Raw genomic sequence first — 16,084 nt, 5'->3', positions numbered from 1 at the left:
AGCAATATACGACACAAACTGAAACTAAAATGCTTAGTTTCGCTGATGCCAGAGGTTTAATAAATTGTAATCTACTTTTACAGATGTTTCAAAACTGCAAATTTCCCTTGGCGGAGGCATTTTCAACGCAGAACGGCCGCTGAAGAAGAACTGAAAACATACAATAGCCTAACAACGCACACTCCTGAAAAAAAAAAAAAAAAAAAAAAAAAATTGTCGCCTTTTTACAATTTGCTTACAAACTCCACTCAACCGGTTGGAGAATGGGCACTGATCGTAAAAACTACGCACCAGACTCCCGCAACATTTCTACCCAATATGGCTGCCAACATGTGTTCTTTTCTAGTTAGGGTTCTGAAGGTAAATATGGCTGCAGAACATATATACGATATAGTACTTGTTTTAACTGCCAGTGGTCTCGATATGTATTCGATTCGATGTAATTTCTTTTGGTGTTTTCAATAGCAAGGAAGGAGGTTTGTTGTAGTTCGGTTTGTGAGTGTGAGACAGTCGCAGCCGCTGGCTAGCAAGCTACAATGCTGACTAATGCTAGTGTTTTCCACTTGATATTTAGTAGCTAACAAAAGCAAAGATCACAATTTTAGGGGAAAAGCTGAGATGTCAAATTTGATGGATACTCGTCTAATTCTTTCAAAAGAGATGGGAAAATCAGTCGCATATTCTAACAAAAAAGCTGCCTCCTTCATAACTTTGTGGCAACTCTGGAATGCAAAACAAAAACGTACAAAAACAAACAAACAAAAAAAACATCATGGTCCGTTAGTGAATTCAGGTGCTAAAATGAAGCATATTTGGAGTTCTTTTTTGTTGTTGTTGTACATGTAGGTTCTTTGAGAGGAAAGATGGCCAGTCGTCCTCCACCTAAAGTAATAGAGTTTGTTGAACCAGGCCAACAGAGAAGAGGAAGGAAAGCTGTATGGCCACCGGTGCGTGCTGACTTCATTATGTGAAAATCAGAATACGTTGTATTAAAACATTTAACAAAATATGCGATTTATAGTAATATTAGTAAGTATGATAATGATTTAGTTTTGGTTCTTGGCTGCTGGCATGGATTATTGATGGTAATCAACTTCTAGGTTCAGTTTTCTTGGGTAAATATCTTTTTACTTGGGAGGGATTGCACAACGCAAGGAAACTAGGTTAAGCCCTACTAATCTGTTTAGTTATTGTTTTTGAGAGGCCATCAATTTTCCACTTGAAAATAAATTTAATTTGCATTTTTTTGGTATTGTAACAAGAGATAACACTTTACGTATTGTATTGGCCCAAGACCAAAATGTTCAAATGTTTTTATTTAGTGGTCAATGTGCTTGGCTGCACCTAGCTAGTTCACAGGCATGCCACTTAAACTGAAAAAGAGAAATATTTCAAATAAACATAATAGGCTTAAAAATCCCAACTGGTGGGAGGCAGACCAGTCAGCTATTTATACGTATGACTAAGGAGTTGAACAAGGGTCAACTGAGAAACAACTCCAGCTTAGTGGTCAGAGAGTCCAGCACCCTAACCACTCAGCCACGCTGCCTCTTCCTGTTGTGCATGTTTTAACTACAGTAACATACATTCAACCTGTGAATTTTTACTTTTGAATCATGACCTTAACAAAACTCTTGATGTTTTTATTAGGTTAAAAGAAAATGGATAAATGAAAAAAACAAATCTTCAAGGTAGATCATGAAACTTCTCTACATTACACAGTTCCTTAAAAACATTTGTCTGTGATATGTGCATGTAAGAAGTCTTAGAATTTAAACTCATTGTATCCTTTTTCTAAACCCAGGCAAGACCTTGATGAGTTTGAATTTCAGTCCATAGCAAGGGAAGTTAAGGAATTTGGTGAGAAGTCTTTTTCTCTCAACATTTAACTAAGTTAAACATGACTTCTTTTAATTAGTGTTCATTTATAACTTACTCATTTGAGTGACATGTTGTTTTGTAGCTAACTTCAGCTGATCAGTGTGCAGAAAACGTTTGTAGGGTTGATATCTTAACTTACTGACATTGAATAATTTGATATTAAGTTTATAACATTACTTCAAAGCTACAGTATAAATAATCATGATAATTCTTTTGTAATTATATCATTGTTAAGAAGGGGGAAAAATACCAGTTGCTGAAAATTGTTTGTGACAGGCAGGCAATGTACTGTTCAGTAGTCTTAAAACTACAGTTTGTACAGATGTAAGTAACACTTATAATCATATCGTTCTCTATGGGTATATTACAAACTCCCAGTGTGACCAGCTCCCAGTTGGCTTGATAGCTCAGTTGGTAGAGCACTGCACCGGTATCTTAGAGGTCATGGGTTTAAATCTTGTTCAAGCCTGAATTTGTTTCAGGCTTCAATTTCGCAACTGCTTGAGTTGAGGTGATCAATCATGTCTTCATAAATTGTTCTTAGCAACTTTTGCTCAGTTCATCAACAACATTGATCCATAAATTTGTGAGCACTAACTGATTGTCATACCCCTGGCTTGAGTATTCCAAAGTGGAAATCACAGTCTGCTCTCATATTTGTTGCAGGAATCACTGGACTCAGTAGAAAAGAAAAGAAAAAATATGAAGACTGGAAAGCTCAGTCACTTGGGGGAAAAGTAAGTTTTACATGTAATGAATGCCCCAGATTTCTGATATATAACATCGATCAAATACCATCTCATAGTTTTCCCATTCAGGGTTGGTGATGGTAGCATATTATTGCACAATGATTAAAGAGTTGATTCTTCAACTCTCAAAAATGCATTAATTTTGAATTAATCAAGATTATCATAATCATGATAATAACATGATAATGTGAAGTTCCTGAAAATATCCATGCCCACCCCAAGGAGGGTTACTGAAAATTCTAAGGGGAGGAGGGATCTCAAAAGTCAAACTTTTTAACAGAAGTTTGAACCAAATCAGTGGAGACATATATGGTGGCCTCATGATTAGTGTGCTCACCTCTGGATCGAGGAATTCAGGTTTGAGCCCTGTCTGGGGACATTGTACTGTGTTCTTGGGCAAGACACTTAACTCTCATAATGCCTCTCTCCATCCAGGTGTTAATACATAAATTTAGCCAGGCCTACAAGCAGAGCTCCTGATTACAATAATTTAACCCTCGTAGTGCAACCTCACCATGTTGTAGGATGTCATCATTTTTTGTTGTAGGGTGCACATCACGGCAGTCCATGCTGCTAGCCATGTTGACCATGAAGGTTTCTATTTCTATGCATACATGTGGTCTTCCTATAGTTATGATGTTCTGCTTGGCAGCCTTTCAGGCTGCTGGTGCTCCGCTATAAATGGGTACCTGTGAATTTAATGCTTGGGGGTAACCCTGCAATGAACTAGCAACCCATCAGGGGGGAGTAGAAATGTCCCTAGTTGCTTCATGCTACTGAAACCGGAGATGAGTGCCAGCCTGATGGGTCACTTGGCTAGTATGCAGACTTTACCTACCTTTACCATGACCAAAATTTGAATTTCTAGAGGGATGGGTGGGGAGTGAGTTCAAACCCAAATGGGGGTATCACTGTTAGGGTATTTTCTAGAACAACTTATTATATTCAAAGTTTTCCTTTTTTATATTATGATTATAAATACTTGAATGTAATTAAATTGACTGCATGCAATGAAAATTGTTAGGCTCCAAAAGGCCAAAAAATGCCCTACCCAATGTTGATGCGTCAAATAAAAAGGAGGAAGGAGAAAGAGAAAGAACAAAGGGAAAGAGTAAGTGTATTGCATTTCATTACTCTAACCTGATAGAGTGGTGTTAACATGTTGTAAAACCTGCCAGTTGACAACTCAGCCAATCTCAAACCATAGTCAAACCAAAACCAAAATAAATGCCTGATTACTTTTGACACTCAATTGAAAACTGCTCTTACTAGTAGAACAGAGACAGTAAGTTATGCATGTACATGTATGCTGCAGTAATAAACAAGAGAAACTAATAATACTGATTAGAACCCTTTAGTCAACTGATGCCAACCAACATTGATGGTGCACATGACATCACAGGCAAACCAACATTAAATTATAAAGAGCAGATACTTTGCTATCCCACAATGGCTTAATAATTATGCTTAACATACATTCGACTGAATTGAAAATGTCCAATGTTAAATTGATTGTCGGTAATTAGTTTATTAATTGAAATTATTAAGAAATAAATCAACCACTTACTGCTAATTAAAATACATTTTGTTATATTTTAAGTGATTAAATGAGTTTTTCCTGATATATTATAGGAACATGCTATGGGCATTTTCAAGAAGAAAACAGATAAAAAGCAAAGTGCTTCAACAAGGTTTGTGCTGTTGCCATGTTTCTACCATTTTGTTCTTCCAGGGTGAATGATGCCTGGCAAGAAAGATTAAATGCAACTACAGTTCACATTTGTCTGTTACTAACAGGGCTTCAATAGGTCGGTGGGTGGACAATTCATCAAAGGGCCTTCAAGCTTCTGTTGGAAGGTACAAAGCTGGTGTACAGCGCCTGTCCAAAGCTGATCTGCACAAGATTACATCCACCAAGAAAAGATAGCAGGATCAAGGTCTTGCAGAGATTAAAGAAACCACATGATTGATAAGGACCATCTAAAAAAGCTACCAATGAGAAGTTTGGTGAAAATCATTACTAACCCGGCATCCAGAAAGCAGTTAGCTCATGGCAGCATATCGACAACGGAAATTTAAAATGACATTTGGGATGTTTGACGAAGCACATGCAGCAATCCAAAGCCAAAACTTTGAGCAATGTTGGCTTACTTACATGTTACGTTATAACTATTTATTTGAGTTTTTTTTTTTAGTTCATAGTGAACTCTGTATCTGTGAGACCAGTTCATACTCACTTTGGTACAGACATGTTAATGTGAGACAACTGTGATATATGTACTTGGGAATAGTTTGAGTTAGATTAAAACAACTCAGACCAGCATGAATTGTTTGCATTCATGAGGTGACCACAGCACACAGTAACATGTGTTGTGCATTATTATAAATTATTATATGGCTCTGTCTCACAAGGACTGGGAACTACCAAATTCATGAATTTGATAGACTAAAATCGATATTGAAAGCAGTCTAGATTTTCCCATCTAGACCGGTCATGTTTTGCAGAGAAAAAGGTGCAAACTAGAATGCAAAATCATTGACTATTTTCATCTAACAATATTTATTTATTGAAGTGCCAAAAGCCTGAAAAAAAGTAAAGAGGACAAGCAAACTTTGGAAGAATTAAGTTCAGCTCATCACTGTTCGCAAGCAAAATGTCAGTACAAACCAGTTACATTATTAAATGAATGAAATTGTTCTTGTTTGCGCCATGTAATAAACATCTTATTAAATATCTTGACCTTGGTTGTGTGTACAGACCTCACTACATTCGGTCTGCACTTGTGACCTCTGTCAAGATTCTCCCATACAGACCTCCTGCTCAGTTAATAAGAGCTATTTTCATTGAACAGATATGATTGTACCGAAATGGCCATGTGTGCTACATTAATTAGCATTCTTTTCCTCAAGAGACCCTCATAATACCCATGGGTATTGAGCAGAGTATTTATATGCCCTCCACACTTCAGATCGTTCTGTTATGTGTTCATGCCCCAACAGGTCTGTTCAGAGTTCCCTTTTTGCCCCACCCACCTCCCCTCAACGACCTCTATCCTGCTGCACTTCTTCGCATGCATGGAAATTATTTTCGCCCATATCTTAGTATCTTCGTGTGTGCCATAGAGCTGCAGCATAACAATGAAAATTCTACTACTATTCATTGCACAAAATCTCTTGATGATAATTATTTACACAGTGTGACCAGTACAATCAGTGCATTGGTTAGTAGCTTTCTGTCTGCTCTGGAGAGCTATAAAATGATTTCATATAATTACGTTTCTAAGAACTGTAATACAAAGTCAGTTTATCATCCCAGACTTTTCAGACTCATTGGTAGAAAAACTCAGACTGCATATTTGTCAATTTGTTTTATTTGTCTTTTACCTCCAGCAGACAAATAATGCACCTCATTACACAAAATGCATTGCTTTTTTATGATCATAATTTATGAACTATTTATTAAATAGTGATTCTTATACATTTTCAAATTACCGTGTGCCACTAATATTTTGCTTAGCATACATTTCTAACACTTAGAATACATTTCTAATATCAATAATATCCCACCCAATTGTTGAACTCTAACTACCAGTAACAATATACTTCTAACTTGTAATACATCAAACACAAGAAGCAGTATTTCATCCAATTCCCAAACATTACAAATGGTACAAGCATTATTTTTAATAGAAATTTGAGTTCTCTGGAAATATGCAATGAACCTGCTATCACTATGAATGGTTTTGCAAAGACTTGTCTTGCCTTGGAGACAACAGGCAACTTAAGAAATAGCCTATTGCCATGAAGACACACCCTGAAGGAAGTAAAGTCTTATTTATAAAGTATTATTTAAATGTCAAGTGTTTCAATCCAGTAATGATCAGTAAAGGACTAATAATTATTAAAAATGATTGAAACTATGGTAAAATCCCAGACTTGCCAAGAGTCCGAGATCTTTATTTAAAAATCCAAGACTGCGATTTATAAACAATCTTAGACTGTGACACAGAAGAAATGCACAAAAATGAGACTTAGTGACTCCTTGCAAATTAAAGGATGATCTGCAAGATTTTGAGCATGGATCAAAAATTTTTGTGATCCATGGAGAATCATGCTCATTAAAAAAAAAACAGCATAATAGACAAGTGCATACAGACTATTGCTCACAGTTGAAAAAAGATGGAAAATACAACATTAACCAAATCTTACATTAAACTGAAATATGCTACACCTGTTAAGCTGTCAATATAAATTGTTATACAAAATGTTTGATGATGGTGACCACCTAATTATTTTTCCAATTAAGAGAATTGAACAGATTCTAAATATTAATTTGACATGAAAATACCCTAACCAGACAATAGTGTGTAATTGAAGATTACACTGAAATTGAACCCTGTCTAAAGTCAGTTTTTCCAATCAGTGCATTAATCAGAACGGCAGTGCCATCCCTTGCTATGTCTTGAGCTTGAGTTAGCGTCGTGTCAATTTCACTGGTGGATGGATCACTGAGCAGTATGCCTTTACCTCCATAACCGTCAGCGACTATGTGATAATCTGTGAACTGTGAGAAGAAGTTACACAAGAAGACACAAGTACATTGCATGGCTATAAACAAACACTCAGCTACACTCAGCTACTCAGCAATTATTGCTGAGTAGCTGAGTGATACATTTTGCTATAAAAGGGGGCAATTACATGTACTTGTCTGAGTGGTAATTCATGTTTGTTTCCAGGAGGAAACACGAGCATTTACACCTACTATTAGAGACTATGCTGTAGGTAAAAGTAGCATTGTTTCAGGGAGTGAATAGAATATGGTTCAGCCTGCTTATGAATGTAACATTTTTGTCAAATCAAAAGCCAGAGAGTATTAACAGACCCATATGGGACAAAGAGTGTTGGTAGTAATGATCCATCAAAGGATACGAGATGGAAAGAGCTGGGAAGCCATGCTTCTTTGATTGTTTCCTTGCTTTCTTTCTGACCTTGATGCATGGGTTTTATAACGATCCCTGCCTTGGCTTGGTGGACTAAGTTGTGTCTTACCTCTAAGTCACATCCTATACTTGAACCAAACATCGGCACTTGCTCCCGAGCAATCTGAGACCAGCAGGCATCATTACCCACCAGGGCAATAACTGGAGTCTGAAAAACAAACAACACACCAATATTTAAAATTAGCAAGAGGATGAAATAGAAATACATACCCAGACAGAAAAATTACAAAAAAATTACTACTGGCTTTGACTAGCACATGTTGACCAGAGGTCTGGGACATTATGTGAGCATCGTTATTTTAAAAGTTAATTATTTTTCATGACCTGTTTTGTTAGGAGTATTTTTTTAAAATACATTCTCACAACCTGATTTTGCACTACTTTCTGTGAAAACTAATAACAAATTTCTGGGCATGAAATCTCTCGACCTTTTCCATTTTCTAGATAAGAAAAAGTTGTTATAATCATCTACTGATTTACCTTATGCCTTGTAAAAGTATCAAACTCTGCTACACTGTAACCCAAAGAACCATCTCCGTAAATAACCCAGACTTCTGATTCTGGACGACAGAGCTTGGCCCCCAGGGCAAAGCCCCCGCCCACCCCAAGGGTACCAAATGCACCTGGATCCAACCATGTCAAGGGACCACGTGGCCTGAAAACAGAACAGGGTTGAGCTAGGTAAGTTGTAATAGAAAACATTTAATATGTACAACCATCCTCAGAGATCCAGGAGTAGGCAGTTGGATTATCAGGAAGTCAAGTGTGTCTGATTAAATGGGTGTCCACTATAGGGAAGCACAAGGACTCTTTTATTACTAGACAATTCACAACTGTAATATCCTGGCATTGTGAATACTGTCGCCCATTCATTGACATTCAGGCTTTACCTCAAGATGTACGCTGCTGTGCCTACAAAGTCTCCTCCATCAGCCACGATGATGCTGTCATTGGACATGACATTTTCCAGGTTGTACAACAGCTTCAGTGGATTCAAATGCTGCTTGAGAGATTCCTGTGACTTGAGACTGTTCAGAAAAACAGATCAGTAGATACAGTGTAGTCCGAGACTCCTTAGAACAAGGTATGAGGAAGAATTCCACTAGGGTAGGCCAGGCATACCATGAAATGGAGAGTAATTATAATGAATCAAATCAATGTACATGAATTCATGTATGTACCTGTTAGCTTTCTCTTTTTCAATGTCTCTTTCTTTCAGTGCGTCCACCCAATCTCCAGGACAGTTGTATCCTTTGAGACCCTTAGAAAGTGATGTCAAGAAAGAGGCAGGATCACCTGAAACCATGGAAACAACAATTTGAGAGAAGACATGACCTAATGAAGAAGTTGTGATCTTTCTGGTCAAGACAGTGACATAACCCTCACACACTGCCTCTCCACCCAGGCACCAGTTGCTCGAATTCTGGATGTCTCTATCCACCAGATAAATTGCTTTCAAGTGGATAACTTTTGGCTAAACAAACTACGCTATCAGATGCATAATGATTTATCCAGTGGATAGAGTTATTCATCCTTTGAACAACCGGGCCTGGTGTATAAATTTGCACCAAGGAAGGGGTTAAGTCTGCACTTGAGTTAAGTGGCCCATCTGGTGGTGCATATATCCATTTAATTTTCCCTAATATAAAGTAACAGGAGTATTTCTACTCTCCATGGGAAGGGATGCTAGTCCATCACAGCTTTACACCATGCAGTAAATTTGCAGGTGCCCATACCACGCAGTGGACAAACATGTAATCCACTGAGAGGATGAAATACTGCTAGGTGTAGTTGATAACTGTTGTTAAACCAGCCCAGGATAAGCTCTGACATCTATCAGGACACTTGACCAAATAACGCAGACTTTCTTGCAATAAAATGAAGTGGTTCATCTGATATTCTATTTCACGGCATATGTTGCACTAGATGTTTTGACAGACTACCTGAATGTCTGTGCAATAAGTGACATGGAATTAAATGTAAAATCCAGCTTTGTTCACAAAGAAATTTAATTTGACAGAATTTATCTTGATTGCTATTTAATTCATGAACACTTCTCACCTTGAATAGCAACTGTGGGCTTCCAAAACATATCTGAATTCTGGAAGTCAGATTGCCAAAAGTGTTAGCATGAAAAACAAATTTATATGTAACATTCAAAAATATTTTTAATTAGTATTGATACCTAAAACAAAATGTGTCACAAATACCACAGTGTTATAAATAATTTACCTTGAAAAGTTGGCTTTTGTTCCTATTCACTGCAATGATCTTGGATTTTCTGTTCAGTACTCTACCATAAGATAACCTAAAGTCACAAACAGTACCTATAGTCCAACAAAACAGAAGTGTGATTACCAACAGCTGACAAGTACCGGTATGGTACTTAACATGGACCTCACAAAAAGATCATAGAGCCCACTTAACATTGTTTAACTTCCAACTAAACCAAGTCATGAATTATAGTAGATTTGTGTCATGGTCAAGCTTTCACATTTGATTGAATTATAATTCAACGTTTAATTTGATTTCAATAACCTTCTTGGGTTTATTAACATTGTGTCAACAAGATACACTTGCACTCATTACAGCTACACTTTTTCCATAATATATGGTTTTAGAAGTTAATTTAACCTTTTCCCATCAAAGTTTTTATCTGTGTACTTTTCTGAACCGGCACCAAACTAAAGAATTAGCATGAAAACAAAATCACACACAATTTTCTTATTGCCAGTATTTTTTTTGCTATTATTTCTAACCATACCTGCTAAAATAACAAGATCTGCCTCTTTTAAGGCATCTCTTCTCCGTTGCCGTATATGAAGATTACTATTTCTTCCCAGCAGACCACGAGCCATGCCTCCCAGGAAACAAGGGACACCTAGTGCCTGATAGCAAATATAAAATATTAAATTATCACATGGCTAGCTCTAAGAGTAGACAAGAAATAACCAAATCCTGTGCTGTGATTGGCTACCCAAGTGAACAAGAAAGGTTTGATTGTGGACAATGTTTATTCTCTGATGCAGGATTTGGATGGAACAGGGATTATTTCTTCAACAGATTTCAGGGTAAGTGGCATGCAATTAAAAGGAAAACCAAAAACGACAAAGGCAGTGTTGTTTTACCTCTAAAGCTTGCCTGAGTTGATCAGCTGGAACTGGAGGCAATGTAGACTGACTTCCTAATATAATTACTGGCCGAGTGGACTTGGACACTAGTTTCACACATTCATCAACTGAAAGGGACATCATGCAGTTTATTGAATACAGAGAAAAATTCTGTTTCATTCATTACATGTACAGACTGTAAATGCCAATTTAAAAAAATATTAACAAAGCATAGGATTTAAAGAGTATGCAAAGTCCTGATCAATGCCTCTCTAATAATCATTTATTATATAAGCCATTTTAAAGGTTTAAATTAGGCCACAATCAATCTACTTCAACTGAGTTTCTTGCAAAAAGGTTGTCACATAATTATATGACTATCTATTTTACTAGACTTGGAGCAGGGTTGAAGTTTATAAATCTTGCTCTCAGTGAACACAAAGTTCTACTAATTCTCGAGTCTGAATTCTTGTGATATTCTCCCAGGAATGTCTGCCAGTCTAGGATTTCCAAACAAGAATTTTCTTGCCAAGTCTTGGATTTTACCATTCGTCACCCATTCATATACATGTAATATGTGCTGGTATACAAGCAAGTACTTAATAAAGCATGCTTGAAAGATCAGCCTATAAAAGGAACCTTAGTTGGTCAGTGTTTCATTCACCTGATGAGAGAGGACCACGAGGCCCTTTTGAAACAGTTCTGTAGTGTAATGTTTTAATTCCTCCTTTTTATTACAATTATTAATTGTAATATGTTATTATGTTTAATTTATACAGCTGGGACAAAAATCTGTGACATACCCTGTGATGCAATTGGCAGTGGAATGTCGACTGGTAATGGATCTTTAGTTTGAGGGTCCCAGGCTCCAGCAAACAAGCCATGAAGGTGGTTAGTAATATACCTTACGAAGAATGCACATGAGCAGTGAGATAATGATTATTGCGGTTTAATTATTCTGCCTAATACATGTTTACAACTACAGTGTACTGTAGGCAACAATCATGTGCAAACTGTATTGAAATTGAATCTTAAACCATTCAAATGTCTGTTTTGACCTGCCCAACAAAGTGTGCCCTGCATGAAACTGTGACAGCACAGGCAAAAATATAAAAGATTACCTTAGAATTAAACTAGTGGTTGGAATTAAAGACCAATGGTTACTTACCAATTTACTAAGCATTGAGACAATCCACGAGGATCATCCTGGAAATAACAATCGAAACCATTTAAAATTAACTATTAAATCAAAAAATGCTATCCAAGCCATACACTGTATGTGAGTGACAGTACCCTTTGGATAATTATTCTGCTTAGTTTAGCATAGTTTATTTTTTAAACTAGATGAGATAGGACACAAGACTTTACATGTAATTCTAAAACATACTTGTAGTATAATAATATATTTTCTTGTACATTTAATAAAAGCTGGCTATATATTAACTGGTTGTCACAGGCAGTGGCTTTATTTTTAGAAGAAAGTTTCCCATGAATGTATAATATAATGGTAACTTTGATTTGTTTACAAATTACTAATTGAAAGGTCTAGACTAACACTACAGTTGGAGACTTTTTTCAGTCATCTTGTTTTTAATTTACCTCAAATTTCACCAAATTTAGCATGTGGCCTTAATCTGTTCAGTAATAAATAAATAACACTGCCTGGATTTTCACAGTTTAGTCTTCAGCCTAAAAAATTATGCAAGCATTTGATCAGAAAATATAATGCACAAATGTATTGTTTTAATGGATCTGAAGTCAAATGTGGCAACTAATTAGGCCAAGGACTGACAGTATAGTAAAAGCCAATTTTATCCAGTGTCAGACTTACACACCTTAACCCCAGACTCTTTTTTCACCAGAGGATAAGGATAAAGTGTATCAATAGGGAACTCTACAAACACAGGACCTGAAATCAAAAGAAAATTACAACATTTACTATAGACTAAGTAAAAACAAATTAAAAATAGCATTAATAGCATAAAATCAAGATCATGGATGGGATTATGCCAATTTTTATTTTATTAGTTAAAAAAACAGACATGACTCCCTCCAAGCCTCCCAAAATATGTTACATTACAAGTTATACTCTGATACCTGAAGATGTTGTAATCTTGTGGATTATAAATAAGGCTGTATAACATAAATTTTAAGTTACAAATCAATTGTAAACTGCAGGCTAATTTTTACCTGGTGTTCCTGACTGTGCAATCTGAATGGCCTTTCTTAAAACTGGCACAATGTCAGCTACCCTGTTGGCAAAAGTAAACTATTATGAAATACTTGTAACTGTAACTGTAAATACTCATAACTTATTCAATTGTGCTCTATTTGGTATTTACTTGCAACTACGGCCAGATTATTTTATGGTCCACAAGAATACAGACACATTTTGAAAATTTTCTATTTCTTAACAGTTTTAACATTATTAATGTTACATTATCTTATTGACAGTATTTTCATTGAAACAAAATGTTACCTTGTAACTGTCGCACAGTATTTACATAAGGGTTTAAACAGACTCATCTGATCAATATCTTGCAGTGCTCCTCGTCCCTGAAAAAAGAAACAGCGAGGGTTAAAAGCGTACAGTACTGATGCGAAAATCAGACAGAAATATCATTATGCTACATAAATGTACTGATTAACAGTACATTGGCCAAGGATTACAAACCTTGAGCAAGGTAGCTGCTGCCCCACCTAACAATAGGACAGGTGATTCTGCCATTTGTGCATTTTTCACAGCTGTAACTGTATTGGTTAAACCTGAAATGGTCAACAAGCTCTGTCAGCTGTCACTTTTAGATTTACATAATAATATTCACAAATAAAGGGAATGGTTTCCACAGCCTTGAAGATCTAGCGAGGTAACTCACCCTTAGAAATTCAACAATATACATGTGGCTGACAATAATCATGAAAGATAATATGTGACTCCTTACCAGGCCCAGCAGTGACTGCAGCCACGCCTACAACACCCGATAACCTTGCAACAGCATCCGCTGCAAATACAGCTGTGACCTGAGTATAACGACGATAGTAACATTATCACTTGGGATAGACAGTTCATTGGTATTATGACCACACTTATTAATCAGCAATTACAGTAGTTGTCTTTGACTAAAAGTCCTACTGTTAACACAGGTCTACTTGACCAAGTACTAGCAGTACCCCACTCTTGCGAGAGCATATTGCGTGACAGAGAGAGACGCAAAACTGGACTATACAAAGAACTTGGGCGATCAACTTACCTAATGGATTACAAACTTAGGATAATATTAAGTCATGCATAATGCAGAATTTAAGGAATCCTCCACAATAAAGGTAACTACAGGTAACATTACCTCATGTCTTGTGTCAACAACTCTGATTCCTAGATTTTGACATGAAACCAAAATTGGGGAAATGTGGCCACCACACAGCGTGAAGACAAACTTGACCCCATGGGACTATAAAATGAATAGGAGATATAAGCAGAATGTTCAAAACAAGTATAAATTGTACCACATTTTTTACCAATTAATTGTAAAACATTTTACTATATTAAAAAAATATATATATAAAAATGCTTAATGGTCACTAACTTGTAAAACTTCACCAACCAACTCCCCACCATGTCTGTTACTGTTTTCATCAAGCTAAGAGTAAAAACGTAGGGTGTTATTAATGCTTTATAATAATTTATACATGAGCACTACTCAATAGATTGTTAGGTAGCTTCATGATGAAGTAGCCAAAGCCTGTGTCCCCTTGCATTTCCTGACTACTGGTCAAGAGGGATGTCGACTCTTGACACGAGTTATTGGTCAAAGCTGAAAGTTGACGTCTGACACTTCCCTTTCAACCCATCCCAAGTTCTCATATGATGGTGTATCCCATCCTGGGAAGAAAGAGGCCATAAAGGATTGTAGCTGAATTATTTTACTAACTAAAATATTACTTTGACCACCGTTAACAGTGTTTCAGCCAGAAAATTTTACTTGAGGGCCAAAGTGGCCCCTGAAGATCTTTTTTAGGGGCCAATTTTTTAGGAACGGGGCCAATAAATTGAAAGCTACAGAAGGAAAAAATGCATCATGGTAGCAAAGAAAATAAAGCAATTTATTAGGATCTATGATAAAATTTAATAGTAAGTGCTTTTTGAAGTGTTTCTACTCAATAAAGTTTCTTTTGAATCAGATACTAGTATGAGGGATCCGTGCATTACAAGAGAAGAATCCTTAGGCATACATGACGGAGTCATTGATCAAGGGTTTGCAATGCATTGTAGGGCAATGCATTGTAACACGATCAGTCATTTGGAAGCTTTCCAATGTGAGAGAATCAATACAGCAATGCAAAAGGATGGGTTGACTTCTTTTCTAATGTTAAATGTTTTAGAAGCAAATATCTTTCAATATGATTTTCTAGAAGGACATAATGTGTGACAAAATAACCGTTATTGATCGTCAACACAGAGAAATGTAGTCGCCATTATGCCGTATTATGGCGACTAAACCGGAATTTTTGGTTGCCAAGGACGAAATGCTTGTTGCATTGGCGACCGTATCGATCACAATTACAAGCCCTGGGATGGCTTTTAAAATATTATGCCTGTGTTACGCCTGCAGTCTTGTAAAAGTAAAGGGCCAAATTGGCCCTTTTATTGTTTTTCTGCAGGCCATCTCTGATTGTAATGTGGGATTCCCGCAATGGCGCGCTCTGGCGGATACACTGGTTAATGAAATGTTCTTCCCTTTACAAAGACAAAAACTTGTATAATACTAGTTTGACCCTCCTACTAAAAGAGACAATAATACAGGCAGATAAAAAACTCGATCAGATTACTGGGAATCAGTTCAAGGACGAGGCGTAAAAACTAATTGACATTTCCGAGATCATCTGGCCAGAGCTAGTTTGTACCTGCCCCCAAAACACCCCTTTTATCCCTGGGACTATACGGAAACAGAAGCTATTCAGCGTATTTAGAGAACGTGACAAGAAAAAGAATATAACGTAAGGTTCTTAGTAGCATTAAGCATTTACACTTTTTTTCGATGTCTCAAAAAAAAAAGTATATTGTAAGATTATTTTCTTGTGATCTACACGTCTGTTGAAAAAAGATTCCTTCCATTTTAATAGTGATTTTACGAGGGCAAAATTTTAATTTTTTTCCCACAAAAATCACTGAAAACTTTCCTACCTTGTAAATGTACTTATGCAAGATTCTCAGCTTGTACACGAGGAACGTAATGACCCCGATAAAAGCTGCAATAGCACCCAGAAATACAGCAGAAAACACATTGAACTCCGCCATTTTATCCACGGGCCGCCTAAAACTGGAACTAATGGGACACCCCGCTGA

At 36.6% G+C, this 16,084-nt stretch overlaps 2 protein-coding genes across 3 annotated transcripts; one reads left to right on the top strand and one right to left on the bottom strand.

The window, feature by feature from the left end:
- Positions 1–252: 252 nt before the first annotated feature.
- LOC110044596 (40S small subunit processome assembly factor 1-like) lies at positions 253–4,953 on the top strand. Its single transcript, XM_020750154.2, has 8 exons — positions 253–360; positions 847–947; positions 1,651–1,691; positions 1,805–1,860; positions 2,548–2,618; positions 3,655–3,741; positions 4,263–4,321; positions 4,428–4,953. The coding sequence occupies exons 2-8, from the start codon at positions 864–866 to the stop codon at positions 4,555–4,557; spliced, it is 528 nt and encodes a 175-aa protein (XP_020605813.1). The 5' UTR covers positions 253–360; positions 847–863; the 3' UTR covers positions 4,558–4,953.
- Positions 4,954–5,985: 1,032 nt separating this feature from the next.
- LOC110044618 (2-hydroxyacyl-CoA lyase 2-like) lies at positions 5,986–16,071 on the bottom strand. 2 transcript variants are annotated; one of them, XM_020750181.2, is made up of 19 exons: positions 15,923–16,070; positions 14,325–14,378; positions 14,085–14,189; positions 13,683–13,761; positions 13,415–13,506; positions 13,220–13,296; positions 12,931–12,992; positions 12,576–12,649; positions 11,909–11,946; positions 11,544–11,644; positions 10,759–10,868; positions 10,395–10,518; positions 9,863–9,957; positions 9,692–9,731; positions 8,812–8,926; positions 8,521–8,658; positions 8,111–8,285; positions 7,680–7,778; positions 5,986–7,194 (listed from the first exon to the last, which is right to left on the bottom strand). In XM_020750181.2, exons 1-19 carry the CDS (start codon positions 16,034–16,036, stop codon positions 7,009–7,011), a joined length of 1,878 nt encoding a protein of 625 aa, XP_020605840.2. In that variant the 5' UTR covers positions 16,037–16,070; the 3' UTR covers positions 5,986–7,008. The 2 variants fall into 2 exon arrangements, with proteins under 2 accessions (XP_020605840.2, XP_089134663.1); XM_089278537.1 differs by lacking the exon at positions 5,986–7,194 and having other exon boundaries at positions 7,211–7,778; positions 15,923–16,071.
- Between the last annotated feature and the right edge of the window lie 13 nt (positions 16,072–16,084).

This window comes from Orbicella faveolata, unplaced genomic scaffold, assembly GCF_042242905.1.
Source record: "Orbicella faveolata isolate gen_17 unplaced genomic scaffold, um_ofav_v1 contig_46, whole genome shotgun sequence".
Lineage (NCBI taxonomy): Eukaryota > Metazoa > Cnidaria > Anthozoa > Scleractinia > Merulinidae > Orbicella > Orbicella faveolata.
This window is presented reverse-complemented; position numbering and strand designations above follow the sequence as displayed.

Bases quoted from the DNA above. Each gene is read 5' to 3' on its own strand.
- LOC110044596 (XM_020750154.2), top strand. From the start codon at position 864: ATGGCCAGTCGTCCTCCACCTAAAGTAATAGAGTTTGTTGAACCAGGC. The intron at 3,742-4,262 runs GTAAGTGTATTG...GATATATTATAG, and splicing joins AGAAAGAACAAAGGGAAAGA to GAACATGCTATGGGCATTTT. The intron at 4,322-4,427 runs GTTTGTGCTGTT...TGTTACTAACAG, and splicing joins AAGCAAAGTGCTTCAACAAG to GGCTTCAATAGGTCGGTGGG.
- LOC110044618 (XM_089278537.1), bottom strand. From the start codon at position 16,036: ATGGCGGAGTTCAATGTGTTTTCTGCTGTATTTCTGGGTGCTATTGCA. The intron at 14,190-14,324 runs GTTAGTGACCAT...TTCATTTTATAG, and splicing joins TGGTTGGTGAAGTTTTACAA to TCCCATGGGGTCAAGTTTGT. The intron at 13,297-13,414 runs GTTTGTAATCCT...TTCTTTTTTCAG, and splicing joins CAGCAGCTACCTTGCTCAAG to GGACGAGGAGCACTGCAAGA.